The sequence below is a fragment of the Eleginops maclovinus genome, chromosome 13 (assembly GCF_036324505.1).
Source record: "Eleginops maclovinus isolate JMC-PN-2008 ecotype Puerto Natales chromosome 13, JC_Emac_rtc_rv5, whole genome shotgun sequence".
Lineage (NCBI taxonomy): Eukaryota > Metazoa > Chordata > Actinopteri > Perciformes > Eleginopidae > Eleginops > Eleginops maclovinus.
In genome coordinates, this window is record NC_086361.1 from 11643148 (window position 1) to 11663155 (window position 20008).

General features: G+C 40.1%; 1 protein-coding gene across 2 annotated transcripts in view; it reads right to left on the bottom strand.

Moving 5' to 3' along the window:
* Positions 1-17819, bottom strand: part of LOC134875271 (oxysterol-binding protein-related protein 10) — a 58187-nt gene extending 40368 nt beyond the window's left edge. For both annotated transcript variants that reach the window (XM_063899772.1, XM_063899771.1), the window contains exons 1-2: positions 17300-17819; positions 5933-6108 (exon numbers count right to left, since the gene is read on the bottom strand). In XM_063899772.1, coding sequence (XP_063755842.1) covers positions 5933-6108; positions 17300-17547 — 424 coding nt within the window. In that variant the 5' untranslated portion in view covers positions 17548-17819. The remainder of the gene's footprint in view (positions 1-5932; positions 6109-17299) is intronic.
* Positions 17820-20008: the final 2189 nt, after the last annotated feature.

Below are 20008 nucleotides of genomic sequence, written 5' to 3' on the forward strand. Positions count from 1 at the left end.
ACGGGTAAAAGTGTAATAATGTGAAGCTAGGTGTATGTGCTCAGCTAATATAACAGACTTCTGGCTATATATGGTACAGACATGACACTGGTATTGATCTAATCATCTAACTCTTCCACTGCTGTAAATTCATTAAACTGCACAGCCCATAATATAAATCAGGGAATTGGCATTACTATTACAGAGAAGGCTTAAAAAGGTGGATTTCCTGACTAAATGTACCCAGTGATCAGTGAGGACCTCCTGCTGGATGTCAGTTATCTCTTTTGCAGCCAAAATGATTATTCAACTGTCCTCCAGGCCATGTGACCCTGATACATTCTCCATGATGTCCTGAGGTCTGTGCATCACATCTGAACCTCTTCATTTTCCCCTCTGTGCTAAATTGAACATTCCCTATTCAAGGGATAGAAGCAATTAATTTGGCCGATTTGCAAACAGCACAGGAAGCAGCTTGATACTCTCTGCATGCTTGTGGTTTTTCCCCTTCGGCACAGAGACAATACCCCCTGTTATCTTAACACAAATAGCTGATTGAAGCTCAGACTTGCTGACTAACACAGCGAGCTGCAACCCTGACATTCGAAGGAGATGCTGACTGTCCGCTTGTTTTGACCTGCTCCGGGTCAGACTGGAAAGTAATATCCTTCTGATCCCATTTCACTGACTACTTATTAGAGAACAATGTCTTTGGGGGGTCGGATAACACTGAGTACAGGCTGGAGGTCAATCCCAGCAGGAGGAACGCAAAATAATAAAATAAAAAACTAATTTTATCACTTGACGTATGTTTGTTCATTTTAAGATACTAAACTCTTTATTTTAACTCTAGCTGTCAGGCAATTTAATCAAACTATGTTATAGTTGTTTCCCCCTATCCAAAGAAGAGCTTTAAAATGCAGCACTGTCTCTTAGAGAAAGCATGGCTTTATTAGATGTATAGGGAGTTACATGGACACTGAAATGAGATGTGTAAATTCTCCGTTCAATGTAAGTATTTTTTGACGTGCTGCTGAAAGGTATTTTAACATATGGAAAATTCTATTTGCACTTGTCAATCAATCACAGCTGAGACATCTGCAGTAGTCATGAGAGCACCTCCTAAAGGCCTCTTTACGTAAAGAGGCAACTCTGAGAAAATGAGACGTTCACAGAGCTCCTGTCAAGTGCAGAGCTTGAGACGCTCGCTCCCACTGGGAGCGGCTGCTCACCTCTCCGGGGGAGAACACAGTATTCAGACAGAAAACACCTGTGCCAAGCTCGTTCTGCAAAAAGACCAAATATACATTCCCACTTATTCCTCATCATCCACTGAAATCGCTCTCTCTAAAAAGGACCTACTTACCAAGAGAGTGAGCCTAAATCTGATATTTGTTCTGCAATGTGCACAAGCCTAGCTGTGATTAAAGATAATTAGCTGTCTCTATTGAGCAGAGCAGTGTTGCTATGCTAATATGCACCTGTTTGCATGGTGATGCAAGAAATATGCACACTGCTTTAGCTCAGAGCAGGACGTGCTGTTCTCATTCAGAGAGAATACTATGATATTGATGAAAAATTCAAAGCTGGTTTAGAGGTAACATGCTGACGGCTCTATTCAAGTGATAAATGCATGAGGGTTTGGGCTGTTAACTGAGGGGACTAACAAGGACTTGAGAAACTGGTCCGTCTGCACATTTGAAAAAGCAACAATACACACTCGTATACGTCCATGTGTAATGTGAATATCCATCCCAGAGAGATGGCTGAATAATATATAAACTCTTCAGGGTAAAAAAGAGATAAACCTCCTTCTCAGTTGATCATCGCCATTGTTGCTTTGTCCAACCCATTTTAATTACAGCACTGCAAAAGCTGTTATCTGTTTTAATAATGCTAAGAATGAGTATTAATCATCACCCCAGCAGTTATATCTGCATATCTAAGTCTTGGGAGATTTAATGAGCGAGTCACTAAAAGGTATGTTTCAAGAAAATCTACAAGCTGACAGGAGGAGTGGTAGCAATTACAGCAAGCAGATTTCCCTCATTAAAATAACCTCCCTGTTATTATTCACACTAAATCAGTTACACTATATTATAATGTCATTTGAGGTTTGACTTTAGGTTTTAATTGGATCTTGATAGCTTTTCTTCACTTGTGATTTAGAATGTTGCACCTTGTGTGTTTTGTGCTGAGCAGTTTATTCAAATATTCATGCAAGGGGAATGAATGTCATGTGTAGGCAGAAACATGTTCTTATACTTTACTGAACTACATCAGAAGACAAACACTATTGAGGGAAAAAAAAATTAATTGAATGGGGGCAACTTTAAAGTCCACAAAATATGTTATGCTATATTTATATATATATAAAGTGGACCGTTATTGACAGAAAAGGCTGACTTTTTGAAGAAAAAGCACAAAACTATAGTTAAAGCTTATTTAGGGAACAATAAAATGTTGACGCTAAAAACAATCAGAAAATAGGCTCATAAATGACTGAAAGGAAATGTCTTGCATCAACTTTCCTTCAGAGAGTTAGAAGAGAAGATTGATGCCACTCTGTAGTTACATATTGATTCTGGCGCGCAGCCAATTAGCGTAGCTTAGCATAAGGACTGAAAGCAAAACAACTACCAATCCCTGGAAAACCAGCAGCGGCTCAGTCAGTAGGGGCTGGGACTGGGAATCGTAGGGTTGTCGGTTAAAGTCCCCGAACAGACTTGAAAATATGGAAGGTGGACTGCTACTTGGAGATGTCCCAGTTCACCTCCTAGGCCCTGCTTTGGTGTCCTTGAGCAAGGCACCAGACACCTCCAATCCCCCCCTCCCCATTGCTCCCCGGGCACTGCACAATAGCTGCCCACTGCTCCTAGCACTAGGATGGGTTAAATGCAGAGGACAAATTTCACTGTGTGTGCTCTGCTGTGTGCATGTACGTGAAAAATAAAGAGGGTTTCATCCTCCGATTCTATCTATCTAAAACCACAACTTGATAATTTTACATTTGTGGTTTTGTAAGAATCAAAAGTGCTTTTGTTAAGATAACCGCCTGCCAACATGGGATTGGTGTCCTACTTTTTTATCTTGTGCTCAAAAAGAAATCCCAAATTGTAAAATCACAGAATTACCAAACAAATGGCATATTTTGGCAGGTTTGTAATGAAAAATGTTCTTGCCGGGTTTACAATGGTCGACAACAACAACAACAACAACAGTGTGTGCATAACAATTCTGCAACCTGCTTTTATTATTAGGACGCGTAGTGATTGTGTCAGACATCCTAATGAGCCAGTTTAAAAGCTGAACACAGCCTGACCCCCTCATTGACTGACTGTCTTACTGAGACATAGAATGATAAATGGCTTGATTTGCCATCTGTGCAATGAGACATGTTTACAATCCCACTGCTCTGACCTTTGCCCGATAGTCTCGCAACATCCGATTATCAAGGCCTCGCTTTTTATTGCTCTGCTTTAACATATAACGCTTTAGGTTTAGAGCCAGAAAACCATTCAGGCTGCTTTAGCTGGTGTGTTAGATGTCAAATGTGAGTCTCCTGGTGAATCACAGTATATCATTTGCATTTATAATGAAACACTATTAAAAAAGGTGAGAACAATATATATATATATCTACGCAATAATAAATCATAGTTAAATGGGTAATCATGCTTTCCGTAATAATTGTTTAGACAAATAAGGCACATAACTGTCATCTTACTGCTCAAACCCAATTCTTACCAATTATTACTTGATACCTTCTGATGAATACTTTTATGCCATATGTTATGTAAAAAAGTTTAACCAAAAGACTGAAACACTCAATAACAACACTACCTTTAAAGCTTAAATCATTTTCCAAATAGTGTTCAAAAACTAAAACATGACCTAACTGAATATAAACTCAATAAATATTGTTATATTTCTTTCTTTACTACTACCAGGAGCACTCACTTTTACTGCATTATCTTTGATTGCTGATCAGTCCCAGCGTCTTTTTAGGATGAATAATCTGTATAATCTGTTATCACTGCTCTGAAAAACCACATCCAACCAGAAGGCCAACAGGTATCCTGCCTGAGAGGGAAATCTTGAGCAAAACATGTGAAAATCCTTTGCTAAGAGATCACAATTTAAAAAATGTTAACAACTTAGACCAACTTGTTTTGGTGGTTGGGTATCAGATAGCATTTAAGTCTTTCCAAAGCTTTTCAGATAAGGAATCACTGTGACACCGAAACGCCGCTTCCTCAAGGTAGCTGCAGATTAGCGTATCCAGTATCTTGTTACAGCAGTTAACGACAAGGACATTTTGTGAAACCCTCTTGAAAAGGTATCAAAATGAGAATAAAGGTGGCATTTATAGCTTTAGACAGACCATCAGCTTACAAATCCTGGAAAATGACTCCCGACTGAACATTCAAATTATTCTTGTTCTACTGCAAGGTGAGCTACTGGGGATTCCCATGGTAACCAATACTATATCTGAAGCATACTGGCATATCTTAATAGCCAACTGTTCAGGACGTCCATGTGAGCCTCTTTGTTCGCTGCCGTTTGAGCAAATTTAGGTTTTTGACAACAAGTGCTGATATTTAACCGCAATTCTTTTCAGAGGAATGATATTTAAAAGCAGTTCAAGGTATTTGGAAATCTTCAACTTCTAAACCAGCCTCGTGTTTGATAAGCTAAGTTGTATCAAAAGATAACTTTTCTCGCTCAATGACTTTCTTGATCTTTCTCAAATCTCACTGAGACATTTGAAACTGTGCCTGTTAGTTACTCAGCCCAACTTCATCTTCTCTGACGGATCATTGTTTCCTCTTAGCTCGATACACGTGGAACACTGAGTTATTTTGTTTCCTCTTAGCTCGATACACGTGGAACACTGAGTTATTTGGGGAATATAGGCCAAGTTATTCTGTTATCCTCCCCCTTGAGAGTGAAAAGGGACATTCCAGCGACTCAAGCTGGGCAACAGTAGAAAGGAGTTTCTCTCGCTTTACCAGATACAGGTCACTGAAAGCAAAGGCCTTCAACACAGTGACAGACTACACTCACTGGGTCTTAAAGCCATAATTCTCTATAGTGTAAATGTTATGCTTTGGCCAAACGTTTCACTCAACATACAGAGTTTTTAAGAAAAAAAACGCTGATTGAGGTTGGGTTGCCAATAAAACAACTATAATCATTATTTGTAGCTCTCTGAATTGCACCATAGTGGAATAACAATTCACAAGCTTAATTACTTTTTAGTTGATAAAATATTCTTCTTCTGCTGTTATATGGCTTATTCTGTGTGAGCTATAAGAATTCAATTTACAATCCTTTAAAACAGACAGAATCAGGAAATCCTTAGTAATAAGAAGCTGACACTTAATAGGTTTGATAAATTAAAAAAGCAATTATAAAGGAGTTTGTAAGTTGTGTTTCTGAAATAAACCAATATTGACTCTGTTTTAGCTCTGGTTTTGGTACCAACCAGCTCCTGGGGTTGATACCTAAATGCTCCACTTAGTTCACAAGCTAGTGTCTAACTGTGTTTGTCTGCTGTTGGGTGCTGGGTAGGTAATGTGAGTGGATTTATTAGAGCTATTTTGTTGAAAACAGATGTCTAATGCAACTGGAAACGCAGCTATGAGATCATTGAGAGTTAATCAAAACAGTTGTGGACCATAAAAAGCAAATATAAATATAATATAAAACAAATAGCCAAAAGACTATAATGTGCACAATGGAGCAGAGGGAAATAATAATAATTCCTTCTGGGATCCATTGTTTATCCAAAAGTAATGATGAGCTGTAGCTTTAAGAGTAAAACTGCTCATCCTCCCATAAGGTGTCCGGTGCATTCACAAACACTGGACAGAAAAAGTACTACAACATTAAACACACTCTGTTTGTACGTTTCCATATACGGGCAGCCTGCAGCGGGCATGAAGTCTCACCTCTGAGTTTGTACAGCTCTCCATTGACAGAATTTACAACGAACATGTGCGGAGCTTCATCGCTCGGGGTTACCGATGCACCGATTAGAGGAAGGGACCCGCGAGGCTTCTGGCTCTTCCCCTGCTCGTTGACAAAGTACTGCAGCTGTCCCAACTCCGGATCCAACACAAAGTACCTGCAAGGGAGAAAAACAAACACAGAGTTAGGGAAGTAATGGGCCAGAGAGAAGGAAAGGGGAGAGGGAAAAAGCAGAAGTCATTATCATTTTGTTTTATGATGTCATTATCGCGGCTTGTTTACCGGTAAAACTTTTCTTTTACTTCTGTTGCGCAGACTTGTGAGAGAGATTAGGAAAGAGAGGAGGGATAGGCTATGAATGAGAGTGAAGTTAGGCAAAAGAGAGCTGCTGTAAACAGACACAACAGCCTTACATTTCTCACCTCAATGCCTGCAGGATGTTATTTACCACATTTTTCCAAGCAAAATTAGTGAAAATTCCCTCCTGTGCACCTTAAGCTTTCACCAACATCTAGCCGGCAGCTCATTTCCAAATTACTCAAGGTAGCGATTAGTGCGGTCATCTTGAGCAGATGCCACAGCTCGAGGCAGTGTGGGAAATTATACCCCACATTTTTCCCTTTGTGATTAATAAATCACATTCAATCACTGCATAATTGAATCTCTGCCTGGCTCACCGCAGGCCTGAATATGCAATGCCAGACAGAAACATAAGAGAGGACACATTTCATTTCCTGTGGCCAGAAAGGATTGTGTATGACATTCAAGAAACCGCCCTCTCTGCCCTGCTTAACGCTTTAATTTCGCTTTGCAGTTCGACACGGGCCAGAGTGGCACTGGGTGGCTTTGGCTGACCTTTCTCTTGTTTGTGTTGAGTGGCCCGAGGTAACAGCGGTTGTCTTTGTCCTGTCTTATGATCCATGTATCGGCCTTCTTTTCTCTGATAAGCCCCGTGTTCACAATCAATGTTCTATTTCCAAACACGACTACACTAGCTGCAGTATTGATCTGGCCTTTACCAAGAAGCAGCACTCTTCACATGGACATCTGATTTTTCTTTCTATTGCCACATCATGGGTGTCTCTGATGATTTAAGATGTCAACTCAAATTTACCAGAGGTGTTGATTTTTCAATAGCTGTGTTACAGATTGAAAAAAGACCTGCAACAGCTCACTTGAATCTGCTCTCCCGCCGAAGTCACACTACTACATTTTACTATTACAACTAGTATTTATTTTCATCTGCAATACAGACCTGTTTGTATATGACCAGACTTCCTCCTCTTTTTACACATGTATTACAACCCTTTAATCATTTGGACATTACCTGGATGTGTGTTAATTTTGAACCAGTCATACCAAACATTGAAATGGACTTCCCCTAGTCAGCTCCCTGTTATAGAAACTTCTGAAGCAATGGACACGAAACTCAGAGAGACACGAGAGGGCTGGAACTTTTATGGCAAACACTGAAGGTTTACCATGAATTTTACAGCCGCAGAATTGACAGGACATTTGCTGCAGCCACGAATTGACACAGCGGTTGCCCGACCAATTCTCAAGAGGGAACCTACGTTCCTGATGAGAAGGGCCTTTAGATGGCCCTAAACAATAAACTATCTCATGTCAGCTTGTGCTCGTTCAGAATCTAGCAACAACAAAGCGCCCAAGCTGCTCCTCCTTAACGGGGATTACAGCCCCCCAAGGCCATGCCGTGGGAATAGAGACAGAGGAAGGAGAAAATTATGAACTGTGTCAAAGGTTAAATACTTATAATATAATAATAATAATATTCCCTATCACTCCCTATTACTAATCCAAATATTTCCTCAAGTAATTGATAAAAAGTCAGAAAATGATGAGAAATATAAATCAAACTTTCCTAAAGCTGACTATCAGTTTAGATTTAAAACATTAAACAAAGCACGGCAGCAAATCTGCCCAATGAAGACGATGTAAGTAGGCACATTTTGGATTTGGGCAAAAAAACTGAGAAAAAAACCCTGCAAAATCTGACATTTGAGAAGCTCCCCAGCAAATCTTGATCATTTTGTCCTTATTTAGCGAATCAACGTTCAGCCAAACATGACTGTTCCACAGTTAACACAGTTTAATATGCATGTCATTATAAAAACTGTTATATAATTTATGTTGGGCCATGTTTTAGACAAAATGGTCTAAGTTTGCCTTCCCAATGAGTACCCCACAGTCAGATTTAGAAAAGGTTACATTGGGGATAAGGGAGCATTGGCATTACATCAATACTCTCCAATGTTTAGCAACTCGACAAGTGTGAAGCTCAAGGGACAACGTTGGTCTGACAATCATTCCACCTCTCTGGTCCATAGTGAAATCTCTCAAAAACTACGTGGAATAAAAACATGTGTGATATCAAAAGGTGCCCAGAGGAATAATCCTTATAATTTTGACGATTCCAGCCCAACTTTCCACTTGTGCCACAATCTGGTTGAATCTTTCATTGGTCCAAAACATGAAGGCATTATAATGGGCTTCAGATGCAAATTATGTTTAGTGCTAATTAGAAAACAAGGGCATGCTCACACACTAAAATAAGACGGTGAACAGGGACCAACATGGTAAACATCTTAATTGCTTATTTAGCTTTGTCATTGCTGATGCATAGCACTGCGATGTAGTAAAGCTTGGTAATGCCGCTAGCAGCATTGTAGACTGAGTATTGTTTTTTACTTATCATTATAGTGTATAAAAAGGAGGATACATAAAAAGATGTCATTCACAGAGCACATGGTGACATTTTAAAATGCTTGTTTTGTCCAACCAATATTACAAAACAAAAAATGTCAACTTACAATTATATGAAACAAAGCAAAGCAGCACATCTTACATACGACTCTGGAGCAGGCACATTTTTTACATTTTGCTCGACAGAAGATCAGATTATTTACTCATTTATTAATCATCAACTAACTGAATGGCTTCAGTCTTCAAATATGCAAACAATAAGAGTACAAAGGAACTCTGTTACTGCCTCCTTCACATCAGGCATTTTCCCATGAACCTCCACAGTTCCCTAGAGAGGATGCAGTGAATACTGTTCTCTGAAAATTGATCCCAATCACAGCCTTGCCCCCTTCCACCAGGCCGGAGATTTATGTCAACCACAGCCAACTAGGGAACGACCAGCCTTTCTCAGTTTTTATCCAGCCATCTCACACACACACACACACACACACACACACACACACACACACACACACACACACACACACACACACACACACACACACACACACACACACACACACACACACACACACACACACACACACACACACACACACACACACACACACACACACACACACACACACACACACACACACACACACACACACACACACACACACACACACACACACACACACACACACACACACACACACACACACACACACACACACACACACACACACACACACACACACACACACACACACAGTACATGAAGTCAGCAGAGTGGAGGCTTTTACCATTGACCCCTCCAGGCAAGTCCTTCATTTTGCATCTACACCACAGTGTAGACCTTTAACATGATGGATGGTGCTGGATAACAAAACAGCAGCTTTACATTCAGCCTCTAGTTTTATAGCAGAGCTGATAATGTTCGACCTGCAGTATTTCCCCTCTGGTAGCATGAACCTGCAGCAAACTGGGCCAAATCAAATATAAGGAAAGGACAACACTGATCATCACAGAGCATTTGCAGCAGTGTTATTGCCCTTTTACGACCTAACACCATGATCCAATGATATGTATTTATCTCAGGGAGGGGGAAATATCAGAAAACGTTGAATTTCACTTTGGCTGCTTTTTTGATTCTTCATCTAAACCAGGGGTCTCAAACTCAATTTACCCGGGGGCCGTTAGAGGTAGAGTCTGGGTGAGGCTGGGCCGCATCAGGTTCCCCACAAGAAAAGTACTAAAAAACATTCCAATGTTATCAAATGTCTTTATTTTTATTTTTTAACACAAAATAAGATGAAAAAATAAATGAACAAATTCATAAGAAAAAAACCAATCAATCAGTAAAAAATAAATAAAATAATAATAATAATAATACAGCAGATATAGAAGACTGAAGAAACCACATATAGTTGCTGACTAGAGAAATGTAATTATTATTATTCAGATTCAAATATCTGTATTAACAGTTCTTTAACATTTAACTTTCTGAACATGAATGGAACATTGAACATAAACTGTTCTGAACATGGCTTCTTCTACCTACTTCTTGCTGCTAGAGATCTGGCAGCGCTTCCTCTCGCATAGCCGAGCCACATTTGGCTTAAGCAGGGATGAAGCAGTTGAGACCCTCAGTAGGGCTTGAAGATGCTCATCAGTAAGTCTGGACCTGTACTTGGACTTATTGAAGTTCAACATAGAGAAGAGCTTTTCGCACAAGTATGTGCTCCCAAAAAGACACATGGTCCGCTTGAACATTCGTGAAAGCTCAGGGAAGCTGGGGGGCAATTCTCTCAAAAATTGCCCGAGCTTGTCTGCTTTTCCACTCACCTCCCTGAACTTGGCTTTGAGTTCAGAGTTGCATTTGAAGCACAGGAGGGGCATCTTGCACATCAAAGGAGAAGGGGTCCGCAAAAATTTGAAATGTGGCTCTGTGCGTCTTGAAGTCTGCAAATCTGTGATCAAATTCCTCCTGTAGCTTCAAAATGACCTCCACATACTCCTCACCACTGAATGGTGTGCCTGCATCCATGAGTGCCTTGCATGCTGGAAAATCTGAGAAAGCTGGGCTTTCCATAACATAAGCTTTGTAGAGAATGCTCTCACGTTGTCATAGGCAGCACTAACAAGTTGCCCTTGGCCTTGTAACTTCTTGTTCAGTACATTAAGCTCATGTGTGATATCAACAAAAAAAGCTAAGTCCATGAGCCATTTGGGATCACTTAGCACAGGAACAGCAACCCCATCTTTCTCCATGAAGGCTTTCACTTCCGCTCTCAACTCAAAAAATCTCTTCAACATGTTTCCCCTGCTGAGCCAACGTACCTCGGTGAAGTAGAGCACCATATTCTGGCTCCATTTCCTCTAAAAAAGCACGGAACCTTCTGTGCTTTAAGCCCCTGGATCTGATTTGGTTGATGCATTTCACAACGAAAGACATCACATTGTCAAACTTCAGGCATTTGCTGCTAAGAGCCTGCTGATCGATAATGCAGTGCAGAGCAATGGCCTCCTCCACACCTTCCTCTTCCAGTTTTTTTTGAACAAGTGCCACCAGTCCATTTTTCCTCCCTGTCATTGATGGCGGTGGTCTGGCCATGCATTGGAATCACTGTGAGCAACTCCTCTATGACTTCAAAATTGTCATCAACACCACGGACATAGATTGCGAGCTGGGCAGTGTCCGTGATGTCTGTGGTCTCATCAAGAGCGACTGAGTATACACTGAAACTTTTTGCTTTCTCACACAGTTGATCATAAATGTCACTTGACAGGTCAGAAATGCTCTCTGCCACAGTGTTGGCAGAAAGGCTGATATTGCTAAACTGACCTTTATTTTCTGGACAGGCAATACTTGCAGCCTGTAATATACACTTTTTGACAAATTCACCTTCTGTGAATGGCTTTCCTGCTTTAGCAATCATCTCACTAACCACGTAGCTAGCTTCGACTGCTGCATCATTCTCTCTGGTTGCTTTCTTAAAGAAATCTTGTTGCCTCAGTAGATATGTTTTAAGATTAGCAACCCGGTTGGCTCTCTCATCTCCCTGGTATTTTGCATACTCCTCAACATGTCTAGTTGTGTAATGACGTTTCAAATTGTATTCTTTGTGCACTGCAACTTTCTCTGTGCAAATAAGACACGTCGGGATGCCCCTGTGTTCAACAAAGAAATATTGCACTTCCCACTTTTCCTGAAATTGTCTGTGCTCATCACCAACCTTTCTCTTCACTGCAGGCTTAGAAAAAGACATTTTTGGGGCTGTGTAATATATATTTCCACTTGGTGTCACTGTCGCGTTGAAGTTTCAGTGTTTAGCCGATACGTCTTTTCCGCTTCTTTTTCTGTCCCACTGAGCAGCAATTTCCGCAGCCGCCTCCGCTTCTGAGCCCGCGGCCGATGTCCCGCCCCCGAGAGCAATATACCCCACCGTGATTGGTAGGTTCGTTCAGCTCTGCACACAACACTGAAAAGTGCCATTCGTATCAAACTCGCGGGCCGCATTAACATTAAACTTTCATATTGAGGTGGGGGCCGCAAACTATCGTCTTGAGGGCCGCAGTGGGCCCGCGGGCCGCGAGTTTGAGACCCCTGATCTAAACCTACCACTGAGACGATATCACTCACAGACACTAGAATACACATCTGTAACAAAATAAAGCCTTCAGTTACTGATGTTTTTCTTTGTTTTTCATTCAAGTAAATCTGCACCATAACAATAACAACACTCTTAAAAGAGCTTAGTCACGCACATTTATCCTCAGCGACAGAAACACAGCCATTTCCTAATGCAGGAAATAGCTTGTCAGCAGATTTGGATCTCCTCTTTGCTGCTGTTTTGGCAGTTAATAAAAAACTTTCAGAGGAACGTCAGAATGGGAGAAAGGCTGTAAATCATCCTTATTATTGGCAGGAAAAGTGACTTATACTTGTTAAGAAAAGAGGATGTGTGCATTGTGTTGTCTCAAAGAGGTCATGTAAAGCCAACACTTTATTCAAATATGTCATTGAATAATCTTAATGCTGTATACATTTATTTATAACCATGAGTGGCAGACCAGCATTCTCAGATCAGATTAGTCTTTAACAGGTTCCTCTAATGCTAGTGGAAATAAGTTTCCACTACATGGTACAGCTCAGCTCAGATCCGCTTTAGGTAGCAGCTACTTTCCTACGTTTCTTTTTGTATGAGGAACTGAGTGGAGATGTTTTTTTCAACTTCTGAAGAAACTGTATTTTGCATCTACCACCAAACCAAAGGACTATTCCATATTGAAGACAAATACAAGCCACCTAAATAAGGGCAACAAATGAAAACGAGGCTGAGCTTTCTTCCTGTTTTCTGCTACAGAAACACCACATAGATCCTCACAGCTTTGATCAAAGCAGCACAGCAGTGCTCCTTTTCAAGTGAACACATCTGCAAAGAAATAATTCATCCTGGACAATGTACTCCCCACCCTGCCGGCTGCTATAAAAAGACAGAAAATGTACTATCTAAACATGTAGTAATCTTTTTGGATGCAACCCTTATATTACAAGATAACTGAAAAAGCAGACAGAGAGAGCTTTGAATGTTTAGTACTCTGGGATCTGCATGCATATATTGTACCTACATGTGACGCATAAACACTCATCCGTCTAAGAAAAAGATTATAAACAAAGAAGGAACCAATAGCTCTTGCATGAAAAGTTGACCGCTAGACCTCATTGGCCTCTACAGATGGAAAAACTGAATCATCACACACTAAGCATGACTAAGCTGATGTTATCACACACACACACAATGTAGATGTAGTGTACGCTGCATTACGTTACATCCCCATAAGCTCCCTTGTGTGAATCTTATCTGACCCAAAACCTCCTACACATATCAGTAGAAAAAGACCCTAGGCTCAGCAGAGAACATGTTCTGGGTGTTTGAATATGAGCGTGAGGGGATGTATGCATTTTGTTCAATACTTTAATATCGTTTGTATTAACTGACTGGTTTTTCTGTGTACATGCTGCAAACAAATATGTTTTCATCAAAACTGTGTGATAAAGGTGTACAAATAAAGATGTACCTTCCCGATCCATCACTGCATCATTTCACCCTCTTTATCAGTTTACATAAAGTACAATTTTTTTCCACTTTTCGAGTATTGTCTGTTGTCCCACAAACCAGAAGGTCGACTGAGTTTGCTTTCAAATGAGTTGAGTATGTGAATCCAAACGCAAAGAACTGTGAGTGCTTTATGTTCTCCAATTTTTTATCCACATTAAGAGGACTGAGTTTGATTAGTTTAAAGAGGAATATGTGTGAAAACACCATAACACTTATTTGACAAGCGAGTCAAAGGGACACAGCAAAGACAGGGTTGAATAGACAAATGCCACCTCAAATCACAACAACATCAACAACAGGTTAGACAAAAATACATCACATGGCATTAACAAGCTAGCAATATTTAGACATGTGTTTGTTGGTTAATTGAAGTAACTGTCGTTAGCACCACTTCAATCACTTCAACTTTAATATCACACTTGAATTAAGGAATCCATTACATTGGGTGTCCTCACATTTAAAGTAAAGTGTGTATCTTTGTCTATACTATAGAAACAAGAAGTGGCTACACACTCTCTGACAGAAACCTACACACAACTCCTAAACAACGTAACAGCACTTCACAGTGACACATGGCCACCCACACAGCGGCAGGATTAGCTCCACTCAGGTCTACTGCCCACCACGGCAGTACCTGCCAAACACACGATGAGTTCATCCGCCTGATAAATATTGGAACGTGACTGACGACTGTAATTACTCCAACACCGCCAGTCTCTATCAGTGCACTGCCTCCTCTCCTTCAAGGGTTTCTATTTATAAATGCTGAAGGCACTTAAAGATATTAACTTAACAAAACCCGAGCAAGGATTATTCTCTTCTTCCTGTAATGCTTTAGATATTTCAAGTCATTTTCAAATGTAACAAGCTTTATTTTGTACATTTCTTTCATCAACTCTAGTAAAAACCTCTAATTTAATTTATCCAATGTGGCAGAAAAAGCACTTATGGGCAAAGGTACTATTTGAAAACTGTATAGCCTACTTGTGGAAGTTTTCTCACAATCTACAAACAAATGTGAACAACAGTTTTCTAAATTCAATAGCAGGGAGATTGAACGCTGCTTTCACCACTTAACTTGAGTGATAGTTATTTTAAAACAACTTATAATTTAGATAATATATGTTTTCTGGTTTGTTTACACCAATGTCATCCGTAAACACAGGCCTTTATCTTTATCCTATTAATCCGGGAAACACAATATAGTTTTAGAAACTACATAACTGACAAGACCCAATCTTCAAACTATAGTTATACATATATTTCAAAAGACAATGATTTTATGGCTTTTTCTAGGCGTGTAAATTAGTAGCATAATGGCCTCATACAAAAGTAGATCATATCATGACTCCCGGAATCATCCTTTTCCGCTTTCAATTAGTCCATTTAAAAACAGTTCATTTTTGTCATTTGAAGAACAGAATAACCATAGCTGTTTGATTGGTTACATCCTGTGGTAGAACAACAGGCATGAAGCAGAGTATGATCCATACTCCATACGCTACATTTTCAGGATTCGTCAGTCAGCACTCCCTCTTTGCCTCAACGACTTGGATCTATCCTTGAAAGCAAGACCTTCCACTTCAGGCACTTTGAAATTGAAAAAGGTACCATCACCCCAAACAACAAACATCTTCTTTAACGTACCTCAGCTTACACCTTGCTCAGAACACTCTGCACATCTTATCAATTGTGTTAGCGTTCAAGAGTATTCCTGTGGGTGAATCAAGATGCAGTTCACTGTATCTCTGCCTGTCAGCTTGATGGGGGAGCAGGGAGCAGCCATTCTTTCTCTCCACCTCCACCTCCCTACCTCACCCGTCTCATATACACTGGCTTCCAGCCCAGATCATATACTACAGTCTCAGCTTCCTTCATCTCTGCAGCACTGCAACAGCAACAATGGGAGTTATTTTGTGTGTGCCTAATGGTGAAAAATACCTAATTTCATTACCAAATCTCACTATAGCTGCAGAACATATATTTTGCATAATTCATGTTGCTTACAGGAACTTCCCTAGACAACTCTTTCTATTACCACAGAGAGATGTTTTATTTGTGGCTCACAAGAACAAGAACTGTAGGCTTTGGTATTTTATATAATTAAACTCAAAGCTTCAAATAGAAACTCTCATTGTCTGACAGGGCAGGGTGCACCCATAAATGCTGCATGAAGTACAGTTGCACAATAACGTACCACTGTTGCTTAGATATTCGGCTCTAGATAATGAGAGCGGCTGCAATGCTTCATGAGCAATATGTCTGTTAAATAAAAAATAGTATCAAACATTCAACGTATTAAACCCATGGGATGCCTTATAAGATGTTTCATATATTCAAAACAGCACTAAAATTAAGCCTATTGTAAGGAATCATATAACTAGAGCTACAATGAGTAGTCAGTAAAAGCAATACAGGAACGCTATTTTGATAATATTTTCAATGATTTTTGTGCCAAAACGCAAAACACTCTCAAAAGGATTAAATGATTCAACCTAAAGTACACAGCAAATTTGTTAATAACAACCAAGGTTAGTTTTTTTTACAGTATTTGTGCATTATACAGAAGGAAAATAAACGTCTAACTAACTTCTAACTAGAAAACGACAGTACGTGATGGAGACATAGTTTCTCATTTAGCAGCAGACTGCCAATCCATACACTGATGTTTGTGTCAACATTGACAACTTATTAGTCTTTTAGATTTATTTGAATAATCATTTAATTATTTTTGAGCAAAACTCAAAATATTATGTGGTCCCAGCATCTCAAATGGATTTTTTATTGTTGTGAAATACCTTTTGGTTGCTTAAGTAGAATATGTATTGTGTGTCTTGTGATGGGGAATCTGCTGTTTGCTGATGTTTTATACAAAATAATCTTTAAATAGCTAATCAATAATGAAAACAATCTTTAGTTTAATCGGAATTCTGGGGTGTGTATAACTGGGAAGCATGTGTGATGTAGCACCATAACATCAGAAAAGGCGTTGCTAAACTACTATAGTACAATTTACAATTATTTTTAACCATCAATAATCTTCTGATTATCGAGATTGCTTCAAGACTTCCAAGAGCCCAAGTTGGACATCACCAGATTTCTTATTTTCTCTGAAAAACCGTTCAAACCCAAGTGCATTTTCAGGAAATGGTTTACCAGCTAATGGAAGTTGGCATTTCAACTCCAAACACAACAACAACACTAAATCCAGCCTCAGAAATGACTGTAGAGTTCGGTCAACACATCTTTGACAAAATGCCAACCAAACCTAGGTTACGATTCAGGACTTGTAGCTCAGTGAGATACAATATACAGCCTATAACCTGAATTTGTTACCATATATTAGTCAGTAAAGTAGTCCATTAGCAGGCCTACAAGTCATTTGTGCAGGCGGGTTTTAAACCCACTCACCTCCTCCCCCCTTCTCGCAATGACGTGGAGGTAAAAGTGCAACGTGGACGGGGCAAATAACAACACTGAAGTGAACCGTGCTCTCTTTCCCATCCTTGTCCTTACCTGTTCTGCCAGCCTTGGATCAGGTTGGTGTATTTGCTCAGCACTCCTTCCTGCTGCCTCTTGCGGGGCTGCTGTAGATTCATGCTGTTCCCCAGCACAGCTCCAGCCGGGCCGCCCAGGGAGCCGCAGCCCGGGCTGTGAGACCCGCTCCTCCCGGGCTTCCTCGTCGATGAAGAGTTCCCGCGGTCCGAAGAGGAAGAGTTGGGTTTGTTAGGGACGGGTTGCGGACTGCACAGAGTCTTGTCCATCCTGGCTACGGGACGGCGGAAAGCAGGAGGAGGAAGAGAGGGGAGGAGGGGACGAGGATGGACCAGCAGCAGCAGCAGGGAAGATTTCAGCAGAGCATAAGTGGCTAAACAGGACGATGTCTGTCCGCTGAACTAAAGCAGAGGCAGTGGGTATGCTTTGACTGAGCTGCACCGGTGGTGTAAGCGTCCCTCGTTTCGTGAGAAAGCGGACATATTCCCTGGTGGTGTGTGTGTCCTCTGCAGTGCGTGGCTGTGTAGCACTGTGGGCTCTTCCAGCGTTTTCCTGGTAGGCAGGGACAGCAGAGCCAGACACTCCCCCTCCACTCTAGACCGTCCCCGGATATTACAATGCAATCATTATAGCCTACACATCATCATACCGAAAAAAGTAACCCCCTCCCCTATATAAATGCTTCAAATGCCAGCAGGAAAAACCGGAGATGAGTCATGTATGAGGCTAATACAAACCAAGACTTTCTTAGGTATTTTCAAGGGCATTACCCCCAAAAGCTAAAAATATCCGAATGCTGTCTCCTGAATATTTATCTAGGCAAAAGGAATTTCATTTTCACTGTTAATGAAAAATAGAAATGCTATTCTTACTGCTTTACTGCGGTATTAATAATACATTAATGCCAATTCAAATCTTTTACAAAGGGACCACCTCATACTAAATGAGGAATAATACCAAGACTCACCCTTAAACACTGTTTAATTCCATTTCTTTGTCATATACTGTATAAACGCAATATATGTTTTTCTTCGAAGTACTTTTAAGAAATATATCATTTTTTCTCATCCCTGGTTCTCACCTGCAGTCATCCTCTCAGGGTGCAAGCACAAAATCCAGCAATTAGTGGGTATCCTCTGTAGCCATAGGCCAAACACAGGGCTTTTGACCAAAACATTTAGACATATTTTATTATCTTGTATATTTGTATTTATTTGGACAAAGTTAAGACTCATTTAGCCTTTTGAATATGAAAAGAAAAGGGATCATAATGATCAAAATCATAATTACTTTTTAAGTTAACCTTCACTGCCAAACTCTTGAATTTAAAGACATAAGAGACAGTGGCTGGAAACAAACTATAATAATTCTTGGTACACATCAAAATAGGATATAACCTTTTCAAGCATACACACGTGACCACGACAGCAAGAATGAAAAGAAGACATTAATGAAGACCTGACTGAGGAGCTCTGCAGGCTATTAAGAAAAGGCAGAGATTGCGCTGAGCAATTGAAGTCATGCCTCAATGAATCTCCACAGGACACTTAGCAGAGCACGGATAGATTCCTGCTTCTCGTCAGCAGAGGCAGCCACAAAGCAAAGATCAATAGAAGAGAGTAAAACAAATCCCTGGGCAACAGAGTCAGAAAGATTTGTTAAAAGCTTCTGTTGAGAGTCAAGCGTTGGTCAGCAGCTTTTTATTACGAGAGGTCATGCCAGTTTGACTCTAAGGCCTTTCCTATTAACTTTCAATTTAGAGTGTGTATAAATCAAAGATAAAGGATTTATCATGTACATTTTTCAATATAAACGTATTAGCTGTTCACTAAATGTTACACATTGGGTTATTTGTTTCATAATTTCATAAAAGCCTTCTTCCTTCTTTCTGCTTTTAGGACATATTTGCAGCTACCAATCTTAGTTTCCTAATATGGATTTCTCTGCTTTACATTCGTCTGACATGTCTTCAGAGCTGTTTAAAAGATCCCAGGAATCACTTCTTCAAACCAGCCAATATTCTACCAATCGACTACCTATATAAACTCGGTCCAACAAATTCTTACCGTGGTCACACTTAATGCCCAGAGTTATAGCTTGGCTTCTTTTCTTGATTATTTGTGGGGTGTTTTACCTTTATTACCTCAATCCATAAAGTTGTGTTTTCAGCCTGGTTTATATGTATGTTCATCTGTTTAGTTTACACGAAAAACAACTTGCTTGATTTACATGATACTTGAAGTGAGTATAACGCACCAAGAAAAACATCCAATAGATTTTGGAGCAGATTCAAATGACATAGCAGACACCAAAATAACTTTTTATATTTCTTGTCTTCATTTTCGAGAACACCCATAATAAATATGACCTCTAGATCTCCAGCTTCTGCTGTCTTTCTTTCTTTATCTGTTCTTGAAGTTATTGTATTGTGAGAAGTGGAGATCAAGCTGTAGCGGCTCCAATACACTGAACTCTGTCCACATACCATATTACTATAAAAACATCTAGTAGCTCTGAAGATCATGCACTCCACAATGCTCTTGCATTTGTTTCCAACAATACACTTATACACTTGAAGAGTTTATGAGAATTTCGAAGGACAAACATACTGGCATTCTGAATGTCAAAACACACCGCTGTCCTTGATGCACATCACAACATACCTATTATTTACACATTTGTTCTCTACTCCTGTGGCAGCTCTATCCTCTGCTCACCTCTTGCTATGCC